The 19,057-nt window shown below is 48.7% G+C and overlaps 1 protein-coding gene across 2 annotated transcripts in view; it reads right to left on the reverse strand.

Annotated features, from left to right (window-relative positions):
- Positions 1–2,695: 2,695 nt before the first annotated feature.
- Positions 2,696–19,057, reverse strand: part of ZNF536 (zinc finger protein 536) — a 379,333-nt gene continuing 362,971 nt past the window's right edge. For both annotated transcript variants that reach the window (XM_043599121.1, XM_043599120.1), the window contains one exon: positions 2,696–5,620. In XM_043599121.1, coding sequence (XP_043455056.1) covers positions 5,376–5,620 — 245 coding nt within the window. In that variant the 3' untranslated portion in view covers positions 2,696–5,375. The remainder of the gene's footprint in view (positions 5,621–19,057) is intronic.

A 19,057-nucleotide genomic window follows, 5' to 3' on the forward strand; every position in this document is an offset into this window, starting at 1 on the left:
CTTTTAATAACAGTCCTCCAAACCTGGCGGTGCCTGGCCTGCTCTCTGCATGTGTACTATCTCATTTAATGGCACAGACAGCCTTTTGTTATGCACACCGCTTTCCACTTTATAGATAAAGAAGCAAATTTGGGGCATGGGGATGATCTGCCAGGATCACACAGCCACTGAGAGGCGGAGACAGGAGATCAGAGCCCTCGCCATGCCCAGCCGGCCCTTTGCACATGCTGTTCCTGTACCCTGCTCACTCTCCCTCACGTCTCCGGTCACTGTCACTGCCAAGGAAGTCTTCCCTGACGTGAGAAATCCGCGTTATTTTTGAATCTCCTCTTCCAGGTGTTCTAGGTTTACCTCTGCGATTATCAGACTGAAGTCTGTTTTCTCCACAGACAGTGATCTATGGGCCTGATCCCTGACTCGCTGGTGTCTCTCCAGCTCCTGGCCCGATGCCTGGCACACAGTAGGTCCCTTGTAAGCTTTACTGAACAAGCGAGTGGAACAGCATCAAATCCCAGGACCAGTTCTTTTCCTGCTACACCCCACGCTTTCCCCAGATGCTTCCCAATACTCTGAAAACGTCAAGGAAGTTATTAACACCGTGATTTTTTTCTTTAATGAGGAAACTGGAAAACAGAGTAGAAGACATCCGTCCAGGACCTGATTGTCTGAAGCAGGTGGGTGTGGAAGAACCCTGACCATCAGATCAGAGCCTTTGCCCAAACATGGGGGCTTCAGCATACAGTGTTTCATAGGTGTGAAATCAATCCCAAGTTTATCCCTAACTTCCTACACCACAGCAGCGCAACACCGAAAATTTACAAAACCTAACCATGATCTCCCCTACTTTATTGCGTTCAATTTCACTGTTTCACAGATACCACCGATGAACCCAGGACTGTTAAATCGTTCAAGATCAAGCAGCCAGTAAGTAATAGAGTTAGGGCTCAAATTTAAGTCTGTACACCCTTATTTTGTAATTGTCTGCAAGAAGACAGTCGTCTATGACTGTGGAGGGCCCAAAACATTTTGATGGAAATCTGTATTGATGCTTCTCAGAAAGGCCGCCTTCTGGCTTTATTTTTATTTTATAACAGCTTTATTGAGATGTAATTCACATATCATAAAATTTACCCTTTAAAAGTGTACAACTCAGTGGTGTTTTAGTTTATTCAGGCTTGGTCAACCCTCATTGCGGCCTAATTTTAGGACATTTTTATCACTCCAAAAAGAAACCTTGAACTCGTGAGCAGTCACTCCCCATTCTCCCCTCCCCCAGCCCATCAACCTGTCCTTAAGCCCTATTCTGGACATTCTAGACTTTTCCTCTAAATGGGATCATATAACATGTGGTCTTTTATAACTGGCTTCTTTCGCCCAACATCCTGTTTTCAAAGTCTGTCCATGTTTTAGTCTGCATCCGTGCTCTATTCCTTTTCATGGCAGAATAGTATTCCATTCTACAGATAAACCACATTTTATTCATCTTTATTATACAGGTCTTGAAAACACATTTTGAGCCAACCTATAAAAACTGCGAGACTTAATGCAAAATCCAGGTATCCGGTGTCTCTGGAAAACTCAGAAGCCCTGACGCCACATTCCTCGTGGTGATGACAGGCAGTTGCTAAGGGTCCACACACCCCCCCCCCCGCCCGAGACCATCCCCCCATCCTTACTCACCTCTTTCCCCCACTGAGGTGCTTTTCCTGGCCCCTGGAGGCATTTCGGTTTGGGATCCACCATGTACGCGGAGTTGTAACCTTCCCGCCCTGATGGGGTCACTTCCTGACCCTTCCCTGTAACCTCGTGACTCACCTGTGCTGTTTGCTGGTCATAACAATGGACAGTCAGGTCTGTCAAAAATTCCATTCCAGTCGCCCCGGCTCCCATGCAGCGAGGCCAATGGTCTGGCATCCTGAAAGAAACACGGTGATTTACAAATTCCTACGCAACGTGGGTGGATGCTTTTGCTTGCAACATTTCCTTGGGCCCTCAGTACTCCAGAGCCGCAGCCCGCATTATGCAAGCTTGGCTTTCACACCAAATCAACAGCAATGAAAAACAAATCAAAAAGCGACTCTGCTCATCAAGTGTGGGGAACTCACTTCAGACCCTCTCAAATCACTGTCAGAGGGCTGGCTGCGTTATCAGTAGCCCTTACACCATAGGTTTTACTGTTCTCTATTCTTTTCCTTTTCTTCCAGAGGAAGAATTCAGATTATCCTCTGGAAAAGGCTTCCTTGCCTTTAATGATTTTTTAAACAACTTTCTACCAATAAAGGGGGATAATAGATCCCAATGCTTTCAGCGTCTTACATAATTACGGCGATAGGAAAAGCACTTGTATTTCCATTGGTTTTACCTTACTGAAACCAGGATCCACAAACCTTTGAAGAAGTGTATTTCCCACATGCACATGGGTGTGCGCACACACTCACACACACACGCACTCACGTTGTGTATACGGCACAGAGATACTCACGGGGCTCGAACAGCCCGAGGCTGTGGGGACCATCCCCCCAGGATACTGCGGAGGTTTTTATGAATAAGCGGGGTTTGACCAAGCCTTAGCAAAGTCTGACAAAGCTGCAAGCACACGTTTTACTCTTCCTAATAAACATCAGTGAATAGGAAAAGATTTTTTTTTTTCCAGAGGTAGAGGTTTTATTGCGTAAAACACTGGATAAAACCGGACTGCTTCAAAGACATTTTATTCTAACAGCGGAAAGAAAACAGTCATTGCTGAAAAAACAACTTTTAATACTTTCTATACCAGAATAAAGTTCTGTCAACTGATGTATTATAATAATAAATAATGACCAAGAATAAACTTTAAATACAAAGTTTTCTACTTGTTACAAGCATAGCAACAAAATCCTCTACGCTATTGATCTCAGATTTCCTCCAAGATAGATTTTTTTTTTCTTTGTGTAGGAATGTAGACAGTATTATGACCAGCATCACAGACTACAGAAGTTACAGGGAAGAAACTTGACATGTTTAGATAGGAGGACCTGGTGACATTCAGAAACTGACACTGCATCACTGTGGCTGTCACTTGTTTGTATTACAAGTTACAAATGTTCTGGAAAGAAGGCCTGTGTCAGAGGGGGAAATAAGGACACGGTAGCACTGGACAAAATGGAATCAACACACACGCCACAAAGAGGAGGGGTGTTCCCAGTGTCACAAACAGAATTATTGCCTGTCGCATCTGACGATGCTCAGAAGACACAAAAGAATACCAAAAGAGCGCCCAAAGTGCTAGAAATGGAATGTGGCTCTCATGTTTCTTTCACTTTTTTTTTTCCTCTTTTTTTTTTCTTTTTACCTTTTTTTTCTTCTTTTTTTTTCTTTTTTTTTTTCTTTTTTTTAATATTTTTCTTTGCTAAGATACCAAAGGCGGGGCAAACACACAGAAAGCAAGCGACTGGCACAGTCACCAAACACAGTAGTGCAGTTAAAATCCTAAAGCTCACTACAGTCAGAAAGTTTTCAATAACATTTCAGTCCTTCCTCTAGGATCATAGAAACAGTTGCATTAAGTTTATCAACTCGATTTAAGTAAGGCAGTGAGAACTATTCTAGAAAAACAAGAAAGCAGCTTGCTCTATGCCAGATGGGTCCACGTGGAACAGCGACCTCATTTTCACCGAAACCTTGGGTAGATGACACCCTCTCTACAGCATATGCAAACCGGATTCCTTATTAGCCTGAGATTCCTTCTGGTCTCAGGATAGCGCTAAGCATTTTATTTACATTGAGAGCAGTTTAGAAATTTTGTAAACTGCTGTAGGCAGAGCTGAAGTTTTTAAGGCCCTGGGGTTTTATTCTGTGCTCCCAGCCTGCAAGGAAATATCGACTTTTTTTTTGTTTAAGTCTGAATGATTTCGTTTTAGAAGAAGTTAATACTTCAATACTTCTCTATCGTCACAAGCAACAGCACCAATTTCGTGTCACTCAAAGGAAGTATGTTAAGAGGCTGAACTCGTACGCCATTCTAGCAGATTCAAGAATAAACCCTTAACTAGTCTTCTTAAATCTTTTTTTTTTTTTTGAATGAGTTAAGTGGTTCATTATTGGCCCTCAAAATCTCCCTCTGGGTGGTGCAGAACTTGATAAATTTGGAGTATCCAATCAGTAAAAAATCTAAAATCTACAAAAATATAGAACACATTTGTTTTACAAAAACAGACATTTTTAACTCAAACAGTTTTCTTCATTAGCGATAGAGAGCAGGATGTTTAGATTCGTCTTTTAATACAAGCTATTTCATAAGAGCTTGTCAGAGAAGAAAATCTCGCTTCATGTCTGTGATACTTACAAAAACGAACACATGACAAAAATCTGATCGTAAGGACCGGAGCAGCCTTCATTCAAGTAAAATGTTTAAAATCATAATAAAAAACCATCTTTCTATTATTACATAAATTCCCACTTCTCACCAGCACCTTCTCTGGATAGGGTTGGCTAGTATTCCTAAACCACGTTTTACATAATGTACCCCTAATTGTTTTTTTTATTAGCAACTTCTTTTTCATCCAAAAAAAAAAAAAAAAAAAGCCAGACAACCAAGAAGAAAAAGCATTTCCCTCTCAATACTGCGATTTGATCTAAAAAAAGGAATTACTCCTCAAACCTGCAATGGGCATTTGTCTGCAGATGATTTCTGACCATTGATTCATTTGGCTGTGTTTTTTTTTTGTTTGCTTGTTTGTTTTTGTTTTTTTTAATGCACGTTTAAGGTGGCAATTCTCTGCAGTGCTGGTCAGCCCTGGCGCTGGCTGCGGGCGGTCTAGGGTTTCTTCGCGAGAGCAGTTGGGACACCACGTGAATTGATTTTCTCTGCAGTGACCGCTCCAGTCTGACTGGCACCGCGGCTGCCTCTCGGCACATCTCATTAGGGTGGGCGGCAACTGGCAGCAGCTGGTGTCAGATTATAGAGGTGTTTTCAACAATGAAAACACAGCCCCTCCGTCTTCAAGGCAACGCTAAATCATTTAGATGGTATCATTTTTCAGTTAAGAGCATGATTTGGGGACAAAGACGACTTAAGAGTTGGAAGGGCCCCCAGCTTTCTCAAGCTTGGAGGACACCGAGCGTTTCTGAAATCACTTCTCTTCCACCTGCATTGTTTGGAAGGACTTGTTGCCGGGTAACAGTTTAGCAGCCATTTTCAAGGGCTGGGGTTTTTTTTTTTTTTCTTTAATATATATATATATAGATATCTTTTTAAATTTTTTAAATGTTCTATACACTAGTGGGGGAGTTGTACATGATTTTTTTCCCCTTGGAATGCAGTTAGCAAACTCTTTTACCAGATGCATAATCTTAAAACTGTGTAAAATAATATTGCAATATACAGGTCAGTTTGCTCAGTTACGCTGCTCCTGGGCTTTGCAGCCTTCCTCTGTTAGCTCTGCTGAGCTCCCCGCCTTGACAGCTGTGGGGTCTTCGAAATTCCCAGAAGCCTCCGAGTCGACTCTGGAGCGCTTGAACCTGCGGTCGGGGTACTGACTGTTGTCAAAAGGCATACGATGGACGCAGAGGACGTGGGTCTTCAGGTTTCCCTTCTGAGAGGCACTGTAGGGACAGTATCGGCACTGGAAAGGCCTGTGACCTGCGGGCACAAAGAGGAACCGGTCAGCTCTTCTGCTTGTTCCCTCCTCGACCTCCACGGCTCAGAGGACAGCATCATTATTACCAGTGCTATCAGTCTTATGATTGCAGTCACTTTGCAAACTCAGACTGGCAAAGGACAGAAAAGTAGCCAATATACCTATCTGGACAAATAATAAGTTACTCACTAATAATAACTCAGACAGGGATTTACAAGACCTTTCCATCCTAGGGAGAGCTTTAATTCAGACTTTCCCGGTGACAGGAGAGAATGTTCCCAGCACCTAGATCTTTTTTTTTTTTTTTTCCTCTACACTGTTAGATAGCCAATATTTTAGGCTTTGCAAGCCAAGACACAAAATCAAAGGTATTACGTAGGCACCTCTGTGACAAGGGAGGAAATAAATTTCCAACGCCTCATTGATGAAATTCAAAACTTTTTTTTCTAGACCCTGAAATTTGAATTTCGTGTAATTTTCGTGGGAGATGAAATAGTCGTCCTTCTTCTTCTTCTTCTTTTTTTTTTTTTTTTCTTCCAACCATTTAAAACGTAGAAACCATTCTTAGCTCCCAGGCTGCACAAAGACAGACAGTAGAGGAATGTGATCCCTGTATTGTAGCCAGTTCACTTTCTTATCCTCCCATCGACTCTTTACAGATAAGCAACAGAGCATGAGGAGGGAGTGTGTGTGTGCAGTGGGGTGACGCAGGGCCGTGGCCCAAGCCTCGCTCTGGGGCAGGGCTGGAAGAACTTGTAGAACCACTGGGTTTCAAGAGGAGGCCGGAGAAGATATCGGCGGCAACCGAAATGTTCAAATAACCACGGCCAGGGTAGTTTTAAAGAAGCTAGATTTTGAATAGTAACCCTTGAAATCAAATTTCTCTAGAAACGCCCTAAATCAGAACAAAACGTGGACTCTAGTGGAAACCCACCCAATCCGTCATGCTTGATTTCTCTGTCCTGAGGTAGAGCAGACAGGCACCCACTGAGGAACCAGTAAAGCATCTGGTTTGGGAAGTTATAATAGAACAATCGCATTCCCCGCTGATGCTCGGAAGCTGTGGATGTCCATTCCTGGAAGTTCTTGAGTACTGTCCCACCCAGCAGCACCCAGAGAGGTCAAGGCCCGAGGCTGGGTTTCATTTGCTCCGAAAAATAAACAAGTAAATAAAAAGGCCCAACCATTTACACCAGAAAACATCCAAACAGCACACTCAGCACTTTTGCTGCAACAGTAATAGCAGAAGTCCTGTGTATCTACTTAGCAAAGCAGTCTTGTTCCCGAGAAACTGGAGGCCAACCAAATGTTTGGAGCTGGAGTTCGCTTTCACTTCTCAATGCACACGGTCCTAGAATCTTCCTTCTTTCTTACTTGGTTTGCGGAGGGAGTGCTCCCTGCCCTCCCTCCTAGCCAATCGATCTCCAGGATGAATCTCTTCTACCTGGTGAGTCTCCCTCTTTCTTTCCCATCCCCCCTCAAGGCTGATCCGGTGTGTCCCAACTCTTGCCTAGACTATGAACATGGCGGCCTGCAGGAGGGCTTCACGCTGTCAGGCATCCCACCGCCACCCCCCCCCCCCCCGGTATTCTGCCAGAAATACCAGAGTGGGCCCCTAAAGGAGGAGCTGAGCTGTGATTTCCTTGCCTCAAACCTTGGATGGTCACCTGCCCTCTAAGGGATAATCAGGACCTCCAAGTCCAGTCCCAGCCACCTCCCCCACCTCCTCTGGAGCATCCTTCCTTTGTCCACACCAAATCAAACCATTAATGGTCTCTGCAAAAAGGCTTCATTCTGCAGGGTCTCCATGCCCTTGCCGTGCGACCCTGTCCCTGAAATACCGCTTCCATTCTCTCTCTCCTCTCGAGGTTCCGCCCAAGCGGGATGCTGCTTTTGTGGGCTACTGTGTATTGATCCCCCTGATTGGCCGGGAGCTTCTGGCAGGAAGCATAGCCCTCTTAGGACCATCGGTGCCAAGCCCACTGCCTGGCACAGAGAAAGCAGGCATGAACTGTTTAGGGAACTCACCTATCATTGTTTCACCTTGCCTTTTTTTTTTTAAGGTATTCTATATTTTTGGATAGGGTTTCTGCGTCTTTTGTTTCTACTGTTGCCTCTAACGCAAGGCTGGATTTGATCAACTTTCCCACTTGGCCAAAAGCCAATTTGCAAAGCTGTGGACTTTGGAGTTAAGAATAAATGAAGCCCAAGAAAAGTACACTTACTGTTGGCCCTTCTGCATTGTCTACCACAGCAAGAAGAGGCGCAAACAATCAGCAGGAGGGGCCAGGGCCTTGACTGTCAGATAAGAGAAAGATTCGCCAGCATCACTCCTGCCTGCCTGCGACCCAGTGCCACCCTTAGGGCTTGATTACCTCTCCCACAGAAGACAAGGGAAGGCCCTGGGTTGGTGGGGAAGGAGAGCTGAGACTCCTATTTCTTACGTGGATATAGGAAGTTTACAAAGAAGGTAAGTGGCCCCATTCTTCATCACGCTGGAGTTAGGGCACAGACACAACAGGGAACAATCCAGTCAGTGGCAGTAGGGCAGGAAAAGCCATTCTCTCCACCAGAATAGTGACTCTAAGTCAGTCCTAAGCCAGGGATCCGTGAGTTTCAAGCAGATCCCAAGACCCAGACACCCAACTCAAGAAGCCGCCATTGCTGTGGATACTAAACCATACCCAGGGCTTAGGGAGAGAAGATTCTGAGTACTCGGGGAGAGCAACTGTTGAGCAGAAGAAAAGAGGGCCCGAATCTATAGCCAGAGGCATCTGAACTAATCGAAGGGCATCCAAAGAACCTGAGCAGAACTGAGACACCAGTTCTCAGGAAGCGTAAGAAATGTTTTTAAAGTTTTATCCAAATCTTCTCAGAAACGGACTGCATTTTCTCGGTAGCCACCAAAGGCAGCTCAGCTCGGTGGGAGCCTATTATGCTAATGTCCACGGCTCACCCAAAGCTGGAGCTAGCTCACCCGACATAAGAATCACATGGTAGCGAATCACTGACGGAGAATAGCACCGTGGTCCGACAAGTCTCCAGAGTTAAGAACTCCAAATAATAAAGAAATAAAAATCAAAAGTAAAACCAGAACTCTTGGTACCACGATCCAAAGAATCTAACGCAACCATGAGGAAAGACCAAACCGTGGTATCGATCAATACGTCTGCCTCAGGTCCCAGGATTCAACGTGGTTCTGTTCTTCCACTGTTTTTGTCCATCTGTCAAGGCTATTTATTGTATTTTCTCTCTCTGTTTTTCAACGATTGCTTATGTTGAGAGAGAGAGGGGGCACACAAGCAGGGGAGGGGCAGAGACACAGAGGGAGAATCCCAAGCAGGCCCCAACGCTGTCAGCGCAGAGCCTGACGCAGGGACTCGATCTCATGAACCATGAGATCCTGACTTGAGCCGAAATCAAGAGTCAGACGCTTAAGTGACTGAGCCACCCAGGCGCCCCAAGTTATACTTTCCATTATCATTACGAATAATACATTTCTGTATGAATTCTACACTACAACCTTTGGAAGCCACCTTCTCTGCAAATTGTACCACCAGGAGAGCCATGCAACACGCATCTTGGCAAGCCAAGTGGAGAACCTCAAATGTCACCTTTATTCACAAAAAAAAAGCTTTTTTGAATTGGCCCACGTGGCCTAAAAAGCACCTGGTACATTTTCGCCACCAATTTATTTTAAAATATTAATCACGTTTTAACCTATGGCACTCGCTGAGTCTCTAAGTCGTGGTACCGTGAGGGATGTGCTAGAATTCTGGCATATTTGGATACATCCGTGGTCAAAACATTAGTAAGTAGGGAATTAGTTTTCGTTTTAACTTAGGTGAGATGGAAATCTATATGTAAATGTATATAACACTATGCATGTGTACTTTTAGAAGAAAGTCTATACACTATTAGAATCATAATAAATCCTGACCTTGCCCTATACCTTGTAGATTATAATGATAGTACCCATTATACCCTGAAGATCCCACAAGCCTGCATTCCATAGCTTTTCACATATATTTTTGTATGCTATCCTCATTTCTGAGCTTTAGGGCGCTTTGGTCCAGGAGTGACATCAGCCCCATTGCACAGATGAAGAAGTTAAGATACAGTGAACCCGGGCAGTTTCGATTTAAAACAAATTTCCACCAGGTATAAAGCACCCAGATGCCCTAATTCTCCAAAATCCTTACAAGAGCCATGATGGTAGTGTGTTTTTATGAGATACACATATACACATACAACACCTCCCCCACCCCCCCCCCCCCCCCAGCTTCTAAGTGGCTTGTTGAAAGGCCCAGAAGAAGTCAGTGTGTTCGCCAAAGGATCAAGTTTCAAGTGGAAGTCTGTCCCTTGGTGCCACAAACATTGACTCCCAAACAGAAAGCTATTGTGATGCAAAGCCCTTTTGAAATTTGGTACCCTCCTGAATCCAGCTAAACCTGGATGAATCAATTCGTGTTTCTCTACGCTTTTGTACACTTGAAGCCCCTGGTATTGGCACATGAGCAGTGATGCCTGTGGAGGTCTGTGACCTTTTGGTCAGAGACCATAAGCAAAGGCTTGGGAACAAACTCCAAATCTGAGCGATCACCGGAATAGTTCACTGTGTGTTCAAAGATTTGTGACAGAGAAGGGATCCATCTGTAGGTGTTGGTGGGGGGGGGGGAGGGGGGGGGCAGGGAATTCAGTCTCTGGGTCTGACCTCCAGTAAGGAATGTGATCTCTCGAGGCTTCAGTTCCCACACGTTGAAAATGGGGCAGACTCTGCCACAGGATGTCACGAGGAGCAGATAAAATAAGAGGTCAAGTCTGGAAGGAATACGGGACCATATGAATCAGCTGTCTGTCACTGTCACGCCTGCTGTTTCTATCGTCGTCATCTCACCACCTGTCTAAGCCTGGCGGGGGCCTCGGCGTTCCCCTCTTCCTCAAATGTACGGATTCAGCGAGTGTCTCAGGTACCACTGTTTTGTGCTACCTACCTCAGGTGGTCTTCAGTGGAAGCTTGAGATATTGTCTGTCCGCGGGGCATTTGCCCTTGAATGGGAGTTTTGGGGAATCTGGAAAACCTTCAGAGTCCAAAGGACCAAGTTGTTAACGTTGCATTTCCATTGGATGAAGTTCAACAAATGTGGGTTAGGACGGGCTTTGGGTCAGACCCCATGCCGGAAACATCTCCCCATCTAGTGGATCCTGTTCTATCCTGTTCTAGAAACACTTTGGGGCAATGCAGGTGGTGATACAGTAGAGGTGACTGGGGGGTTCTAAGAGTTCAACCCAGAGGAACGTGAGCCCGTTTGTCCGTTGACCTGGCTTCACCCTCAACTCCTCCCCCACCCCGCCCCACCCACAGTTTGCTGTCTCTGCCATACAGGACTCTCAGCGTTCTGCAAATGCTTCCTACTCCTTCCTGCCACAGGACCTTTGCTCCATCCCTTCTTGTTCCCTAATCCGGAATGCTCTCTTCCCCTGCTTCATCTAATTACTGTGTAGCTGTGCCCTTTGGCACACCTTGCCTCTGCCTCGAGGAGGCCTGATCACCCCAGACTCACCATGATGGTGATGAGGGCCGTCATAGAAAAATCTTCTGCAGCACAGCTTCCAGAAATGGCAGCTGAGCGAACAGACAGTTGCGTCTATCTTCCCCACTGGACAGCCAGCTCTGCAGTGCAGGGGCTGTGGGGTTTTGCTTTTGGGGTTTGCTGTTTCTCCCCACCTAGCACGATGCTTGGCCCATCACAGACACCCATCAAGTATTTTGCAAGCAAAGGAAGGGATGGATGGATGGATGGGTGGATGGGAGAAAGAATGGGAGAGGCAGCCAGGAGAAGGGACAGGGAGAGAAGTGCTACTCCAGACAGGGGCAGGCCTGAGCCCAGGCACAGGGATAGGGAGACTGGTAGCAGTGCAGGGGTCTGCGGGCAGGTCATGGTGGAAGTGAAGCCCAGGTCATGGTGGAGGGAGCCGGACAGGGGCCAGGCTCACAGGACCCACTGGGGACCGTGGCCCTCTTTCCACGGGTGATGGGAAGTGAGGAGGCCTTCCCGGCCCTGCAGCAGCACGGTTGATTGAGGATAGCCCCAATCCCTGTCTGCAGCCGGGGCCCTGACGTGCGGCCAGATGGGTGCCCCCCGCTGCCCCCCCCCCCACCCACCGCACTCCGTCTCTCTACCTCTCACTTCGAGACCATCAACATTTCCCATCACTGCCATGTGAAAAGTAAGTACATCATACGTTAATTTGTATTGTCACTGCGCCGTAGAGCCGTGGTAAAGAGCACATTCATTTTTAATCCACTATGAATAATATATAAATATGTATACAGTGTGGAGGGTCAAGAGGAGTAAGGAGAAAGCAAGTCGTACATTGTTTATAGCAAAAGTGGGGAAACGAGATATTTTTCTTACTTGCTGCGATGGAAATATCTGCTCTTTCCCTGTACCTAAGGGGGAGCGGAAAATGCCTCCCCTTGGGGGACCATCCATTAATTACAGGCCCACACTTGTGGGCAGAGATGGGGCTACATCCACGGGGCTTCCACACTTTCTAAGCGGATGGTTTCTCTCCGGGGGCGGGATGGCAGACGGGAGGGGTGGAGCAGTCGGCGGCCAACCACCGGCGTTCGGCCTCGGGACAACTCATCGGGGCACATTTGCAGGAACCGCGGCCACGGTCCTCACAACCCCCAGGAGGGACATGTGCTAGAGAGGAGTCTTCCCGTTTCACAGATGAGAAAACCGAGCCCAGGGAGATTAGATAATTGTCCAAAGTCAGGAGTATGTGGCTAGCTGGTTTCCGACCAGGAATTCAACCTGAGGGTTGTCTCACAACAGATGCTCCGCTCTGCTCCCTCCTGCCGGTCACTGGAAATTGCTTGTCGGAAGATTCTCCACAAAGGGCTACCTTCGATCAGGACCCGGGATGCTCCAGGAGGGAGTCTATGAACACCCTGGAAGGACGTGCACTATAATGTGTGTGTGTGTGTGTGTGTGTGTGTGTGTGTGATACTGCACACGCGTCACCTGCCACACCACTTAGAGACAATAGGCACCGCTGTGGCCTCGAGACACCCACCAAAGCCAGGCATTGTGCACATGGCTGTCACCGAGCCACAAGACTCCCAGCTTCCATCACACAACTCCTGGAACCCCACCCACTTCCACGAGCGCACATTCAGCACCTGCTGCATGCATTACACCGAGCAGACTGCTGTAGGAATGACACAGGACTTTCGGCACCACGAGGGCAGGAAGGGCATCTGTTCTGCATGTCTCACACAACGCCCACCAATACATGCTGAGTGACCGGCTGCAGTCTCACGCTGCCTTCAGGGGTGACAGCCCAGTGGACGCCCTCTCCAGTGGGAGGAGTTAGGGGCCAAGAGTTTACCAGGAGAGGACATCCAGCCGCTCTGAGCCAGGCTCCAGCTTCCCATCAAAAAGACGGCTCTGAGGACGGGCCCTGAAAGAGTCCTGGGAGAGGAAGAACATTCTTGAGGAAGGACACATGTGCTGTTTGGCCACAGGCAGGGTCTATACATGGCGTCAGAGGCACAATTCTGGACGCTGGAACAAGGGGATCTACAGTGGAGACGGACAATCTCCAGTCATGGTACATGGTCAGCACAAGCAAGAGGGTCCAGAAGAGGGTCATGTGTGTAAGTGGGAGGAAGTGGGGTCCCTGGCCCCGGGGTAGACACAGAGACATGGGCAATCCCATGGGCAGTCCTCACATGGCCCAGCCATCTCTCAGAGACACAGGCAATCTCCTGTGTCCTCATACAGCCCAGCCATCTCTCAGACCAGGGCAAGCCTTTCAGATCAATCCCACCAGGCCCTTTTATTGTTCATTGAAATAAATGCAACAAGAAAACACGTGGGTCAATGAAGAGGAACACCGCTGCCATGACTTCTAGATCAGCCTTGGCCACAACCCACTTGCGGCCTGAGTGAGTTCAGACCCCGAGAAAGCTGCCTACAGTAAGTCCGTGGCTGACTCACCTGGAGACACTACCATTTTCCTTTCTGAAATATCTTCATTGGAGCACAGGATCACGGAGCATCTCTAAGAGCCCAGAAGGGTCTCCCACAGTCACATTTTATGGCACGGTTTTCTAGAAAGGACCGGCTCACATGCCTAGAGCCATGAGGCTTGGGAAGTGCCTCCTCTGAGAGGTACCATCCTGAGCAACACCACTCCTGCTGCCACCCAACTGGAGCCCTTCGCAATTCCTTGAAACTGGGGACATTTGCAAAACGCAGGCTGGTAGTTAAGAAAATGGCTCCACCTATAGGACCAGTTGCGTATGTTAGAAACACGGCCCCAGAGGTGGACCCACAGGCATGGGAGGAATCCAAGCACGGAGATGCCCAGCAAGCTCACCCGGGGTCAGGCCTCCAGGGCGGTCGGCTGGTCTCCACTTGGCTCTCACCTACTGCTCGCTCTCAGTGTCTGCAGCTGACCCTGACGCTGCAAACTGGAGGGGCTTCTGCCCAGGACCCTGGCCAGCCGTCCAGGTTCAATAGGCTCAGCAGAGGCAATGAGATGGGTAAAAATATACACGAACACACATGGAACCAACAGAAAGCTATTTTTCACAGTTGCACACATCATATATGTATATATAATTTCCCTAATTCCAAATAGGCAAGAATGGTTCTAATCAGGTACATAATTTATGTTTTCAGTTTTTGAAAAAATATTCATCCATCTAATCAAAGATGCTAAAACACTTTGGAATATCCTTAGTATAACTAATTTCGGGTTTCAAATATCCTGTGATTTGGGTTTTAATTCAAAACACTACCAAAAAATATTTCACTATTTTAAAAGCAAATTTTGATCCATGTGGTAATAGATTAGAGACATCAGAGTGAACTTGTGTTCAGTTCAATATATGTGACACAGATATGAGTACGTGCAGGAGTTAGCATGCACACTTATGTTTCCTTGTCCCGTCAGCTGAGCGGGCCTAGAACCCGTGACATCCACACTTGATTTGTAGCACCACTCTCAAGAAAAGGAACCAACAAGGTACCTATGGGGCTCAGTCGGTTAGGCGGCTCTTGATTTGGGCTCAGGTCATGATCTCACGATTCATGAGTTCGAGCCCCGTGTAGGGCTCCGCACTGACAGTGCAAAGCCTGCTTGGGATTCCCTCTCCCTCTCTCTGCCCTTCCCCATCGTGTGTTCTGTGTGTGTGTGTGTGTGTGTGTGCATGCGCATGTGTGTGTGTGTGTGGGCGCACGTGCTTGCTCGCTCTCTCAAAAATAAATAGGTAAAAACACATAAAGAAAACAAAAGGCTTTTTGTAGAAATGGCCGATTCTACGGCTGGAACAGGAAATACATGAGATGATCCTGGAGCGTCTTTTGCCAGAAAGTAAGGAATCGCCCAAAAAACCCACACATTGGTGGGGGTATGTCAAAGTAGCACAGAGCCAAATGAAAGAGCCCCCAATAGCCAGAGCTGGAACAATTTTAGCAACAAAGTGAATGACACAGCATCAGATTATAGCCCGAAGTATCAAGCACCCACAGGTCATACTGACATAACTAGATGACTGAATTACTAAGTACACGGAGAAGTGTTCCAACTCCTGCACCCACCCTCCCCTGGAAATGCTGGGAGAGAACGGAGTAGAAGGAGGGGTGAGGTTTGCTGTGTGATGTGGGGCGAGCGACCAGCCCCTCTGTTCCTGGCTCCCGCCTTACAGTTAGGGCAGCACCCTCTCTCTTTGGTCTCCTCCATCACCTTTCAGGATGAAGTCACTTACCCAGAGACAAACACGGGGCATTGTGAGAGTATTATTATATTACACATCTAAAAATCTCCAAAAAAGGAAAGTAAGTTCATCGACCCTTTGAAGGTTATTTAATGATAAACATAAATGCTTTCATAAAATCCGGGGAATGATTTAAGATCCCGGATCAATAGTTGCCTGTGAGTGCCCGCGGCCTGCACTCCAGGCTGCCTCTCCTGCCCACCCAGGCAGGCTGGTGGCTCCCCGAGCACAGAGGCCGCCTGGGGCAAACGAATAAACACGGTTTAAGGCCAAATCTGCACTGTAGGGGCCAGAGTTCCCGAGAAAGCGACCACCTCGGGGCCATGGGCATGGAAGGGCAGGACGCTCCTGGGTGTGATCCTTCTGGGCTTGGGAGGCGGGCGTGTGCAGCGCTGGGAATATCTGGAAGGCTCCTACACCCTCTGCCAGACGCTCTTCTCTACAGACACCTCCTGGAATCCAGCCTCACTTTCTCAGCTTTCATGCTAACTGAACTTGAATCTGATGCCTCAGAGAGGCAGTGGGTTGAGCCCCGGCGGCAGGCTCAAAGGGAGCGGTTGCAAAGCTGGATTCAGCCTCCCTCTGGTTTCGCGGCTGCGAGGAAACCCAGAGCCTCTCAGGGCCTCGGCGTCCTCAGCTGACAAGTGGAGACCCTGAGGCCTGCCTTCAGCGTTGTCACTGGAATGGCGATTCTCATTCAAGGCTACCACACCACAGGCGCTTCAGAGCGTGAGTCGGTCAATAAATACTTGTAACTGTATCTGGGGAACGTTTATTTCACATGCACGTGCACACATGGTGCTCAGCAATTCACAGGCCTCCCTCTCATCAACTCTGTGTGGGAACTTTGTTCTGCCCATTTTACAGATGAAAACTGGGAGATTTGGAAAGGCTGAGCGTGCTGCTCCAAGAGCACGATATCCTTCAAACTGGTAAGGTTTGAATCCTGGCTTCCGACTGGAAAGCCCGCCCCCTTCCCTACTGTGCCTAAGTAACAGAGATGCTAGCCGGGGGTTGGTGTTCCAGCCCTGCCTGTCTCCTTCCCGCTCCTGGACGCAGGCCCTGTGGAGTGCTGCCCCCGCTGCCACCTCCTCCAGGAGGGATTTCAGCATCACGAAGTCAGTGTCAGCTAATGCTGTGGCCATCTCCTGATCTGGGGTGCTGTGCTGTCACTGTCCGCTGAGAACCAACCCAATTCACCTTTGAAGAAGTTTTTAGGGGCGCCTGGGTGGCTCAGTCGGTCAAGCGTCAGACTTCGGCTCAGGCCATGATCTCGCGGTTCGTGGGTTCGAGCCCCGCGTCGGGCTCTGTGCCGACAGCTCAGAGCCTGGAGCCTGCTTCGGATTCTGTGTCTCCCTCTCTCTCTCTGCCCGCCCCATCCCCCCCCCCACCTGCTCACACTCTGTCTATCTCAAAATAAACATTGAGAAAAAAATCCGTTATGAACTTTTTAAATAAAAATTTTATTTTAGTATAGATTTAGAATTACAAAAATGTTGCATAGATACTACAGCAAATTCTCCTGTCACACCCATCCCCCCCAATGTTAACACCCTCCATTAGTAGGGTCCATTTGTTACAATTCATGACCCAATATTGATACACTATTATTAAGCAAAGCCCATATTTTATTCAGATTTCCTTCATTTTTACCTAATGTCCTTTTTCGGTTCCAGGATCCCATCCAGGATGCCATATTACATTTAGTAGTTGTGTCTCCTGAGGTGCCTGTTGGCCGTGACAGGTTTTCGGGCTTTCCTTGTTTTTGATGACCTTGACAGTTTTGAGGAATGTTTTGTAGGAGGTCTCTCATTTGGGATTTCTCACAGTTCGACTTGGGTTTGGGGCGGAAGACCACAGAGGTGCAGTGACTTCCCACTGCATGGGATCAGGGCACAGCTGTCACTCTGACCTTGGTGACCCGGCGGAGGTTGTGCTCGTCAGGTGTCTGCCCTGGAAAGTTGGTCTTGTCCCCTCTCCACGCTGTGCTCTTCAGGCACACTTCCCGGGGAAGGAAGTCACCGCACAGCCCACACGAAGGAGCGGGGAGTTAGGTCATCCCGGGGGGGCAGGGGGGTGGGGATATTTACGTAGAGTGTGGGATGCAGCAAGCCTTTGTCTGTCCTTTTCCTTTTTTATGTTTATTTATTTATTTTGAGAGAGAGTGCGCATGGAAGGGGCGGAGAAAGAGGGAGAGAGGGAGAATCCCAAGCGGGCTCTGTGCTGTCAGAGCAGAGCCCGACGTGGGGCTCGAACCACAAACTGAGATCAGGGCCTGAGCTGAAATCAAGGGCCGGAGGCTTAACCCACAGAGCCCGCCAGGCGCCCTTTAAGTGAAATTATTAAGGCGATCCTCAAGAGATGGCAACAACGGAGGGCCCCTGAGATTTGCCAATGCAACACCTCTTCTTCAGACTCTCACTACCCGCATCTTCCCTCCTTAAGGACACTGGGCTAGATGCAGTCATCTGAAGTCCCCATGGCAACAACATGGGCAGTAGAGGAAGCTGTGACAGCCAGCCCTGCTCCACGTGACCCACCTCCGGCACCCACAGCCCACCCCAGGACAACAGCGAGGACTCTCGGGGCACAAGAAGGACACCAGAAGGACAGAAGGGCCGCAGGCGTGCCACACGCAGCAAGCCAGTGTGCACGTGTGCCCGCCTCTGCTCTCCAACCTTCAATGACTCCCTATGTCTCCCCACGGCATCCTGTTCCTCAGCCTGGCTTTCTGGCTCGCAGCCCCTTCTTACTTCACACCACTGCCAGGCCCACCAGGGATTTGCCCACCGCAGCCTGCATATGCCTTCCAGTCAGGCCCGCCAAAGCCCCCACACTTCCCGGAGGCCTTTCGAAGGACCCAGCCGCAGGGCACCACTGGCACTTGCCAAAGAGCCACACGCTTAGGCCCTCGATTGCGTTGTCAGGCGCTGCCCGATAAGGCTTCCCAGGACGCAGGCTTGGAGGGTCCCTCTCTTCCCTGGGGCGACGGACAAGTCCAGCGGCTCCTCACAGAATAGGCGCTGCTCGAGGGGTCCTGGGGCTTGTGTCCCTTGAGCACCAGGTAGGCTGGGCTTGGGTGCTGCCTTGGGTGCGTGGCCCCTGTGTCCAGCCCCATTTTCTCACCTTCGTGGAGGCCTGAGGACACCCTGGCATGGGCAGCCCTGAGCTTGAACAGGCTTGCTTCTCTCTGGTCTCGTGAGGAGTGCACATATCCCGAACTCGCTTCCCTCCACCCTGCTTGGTGTCCTTCCTCCGGTGCCAGACACCCCTCCTGACAGGTGACCGCAAAGACCCCTCCCCTGGGGAATTCGCCAGGAAAATCTAAGAGCTCTGTGCCCTGGAGACCCCTGGAGACTCCAGTCCAGGCTGCCTCACTCCCCCTCCCACTCTGCCCCTTCGAGGAGGGCGCAGGAGGGCTCACCCACCTTCCGGTGCACTTTCGGTCATTGGGTGGTTGTGCATTTTCCTGCGTTGCCTGCGGGGGAGCTCGGTGTCCCCATTACAGCTCCAGGAACCACACCCTCTCCTCCCCATGCCTTCAGCCAGCTATAGCCACTTCCTGTGTGATGTCAAGCTGTCACCACCCAACCAGACCGAGGCCCCCCAGAGCCCAGGGGGTCAAGTGGGCACCCCCACAGAT

Source organism: Prionailurus bengalensis, chromosome E2 (assembly GCF_016509475.1).
Source record: "Prionailurus bengalensis isolate Pbe53 chromosome E2, Fcat_Pben_1.1_paternal_pri, whole genome shotgun sequence".
NCBI lineage: Eukaryota > Metazoa > Chordata > Mammalia > Carnivora > Felidae > Prionailurus > Prionailurus bengalensis.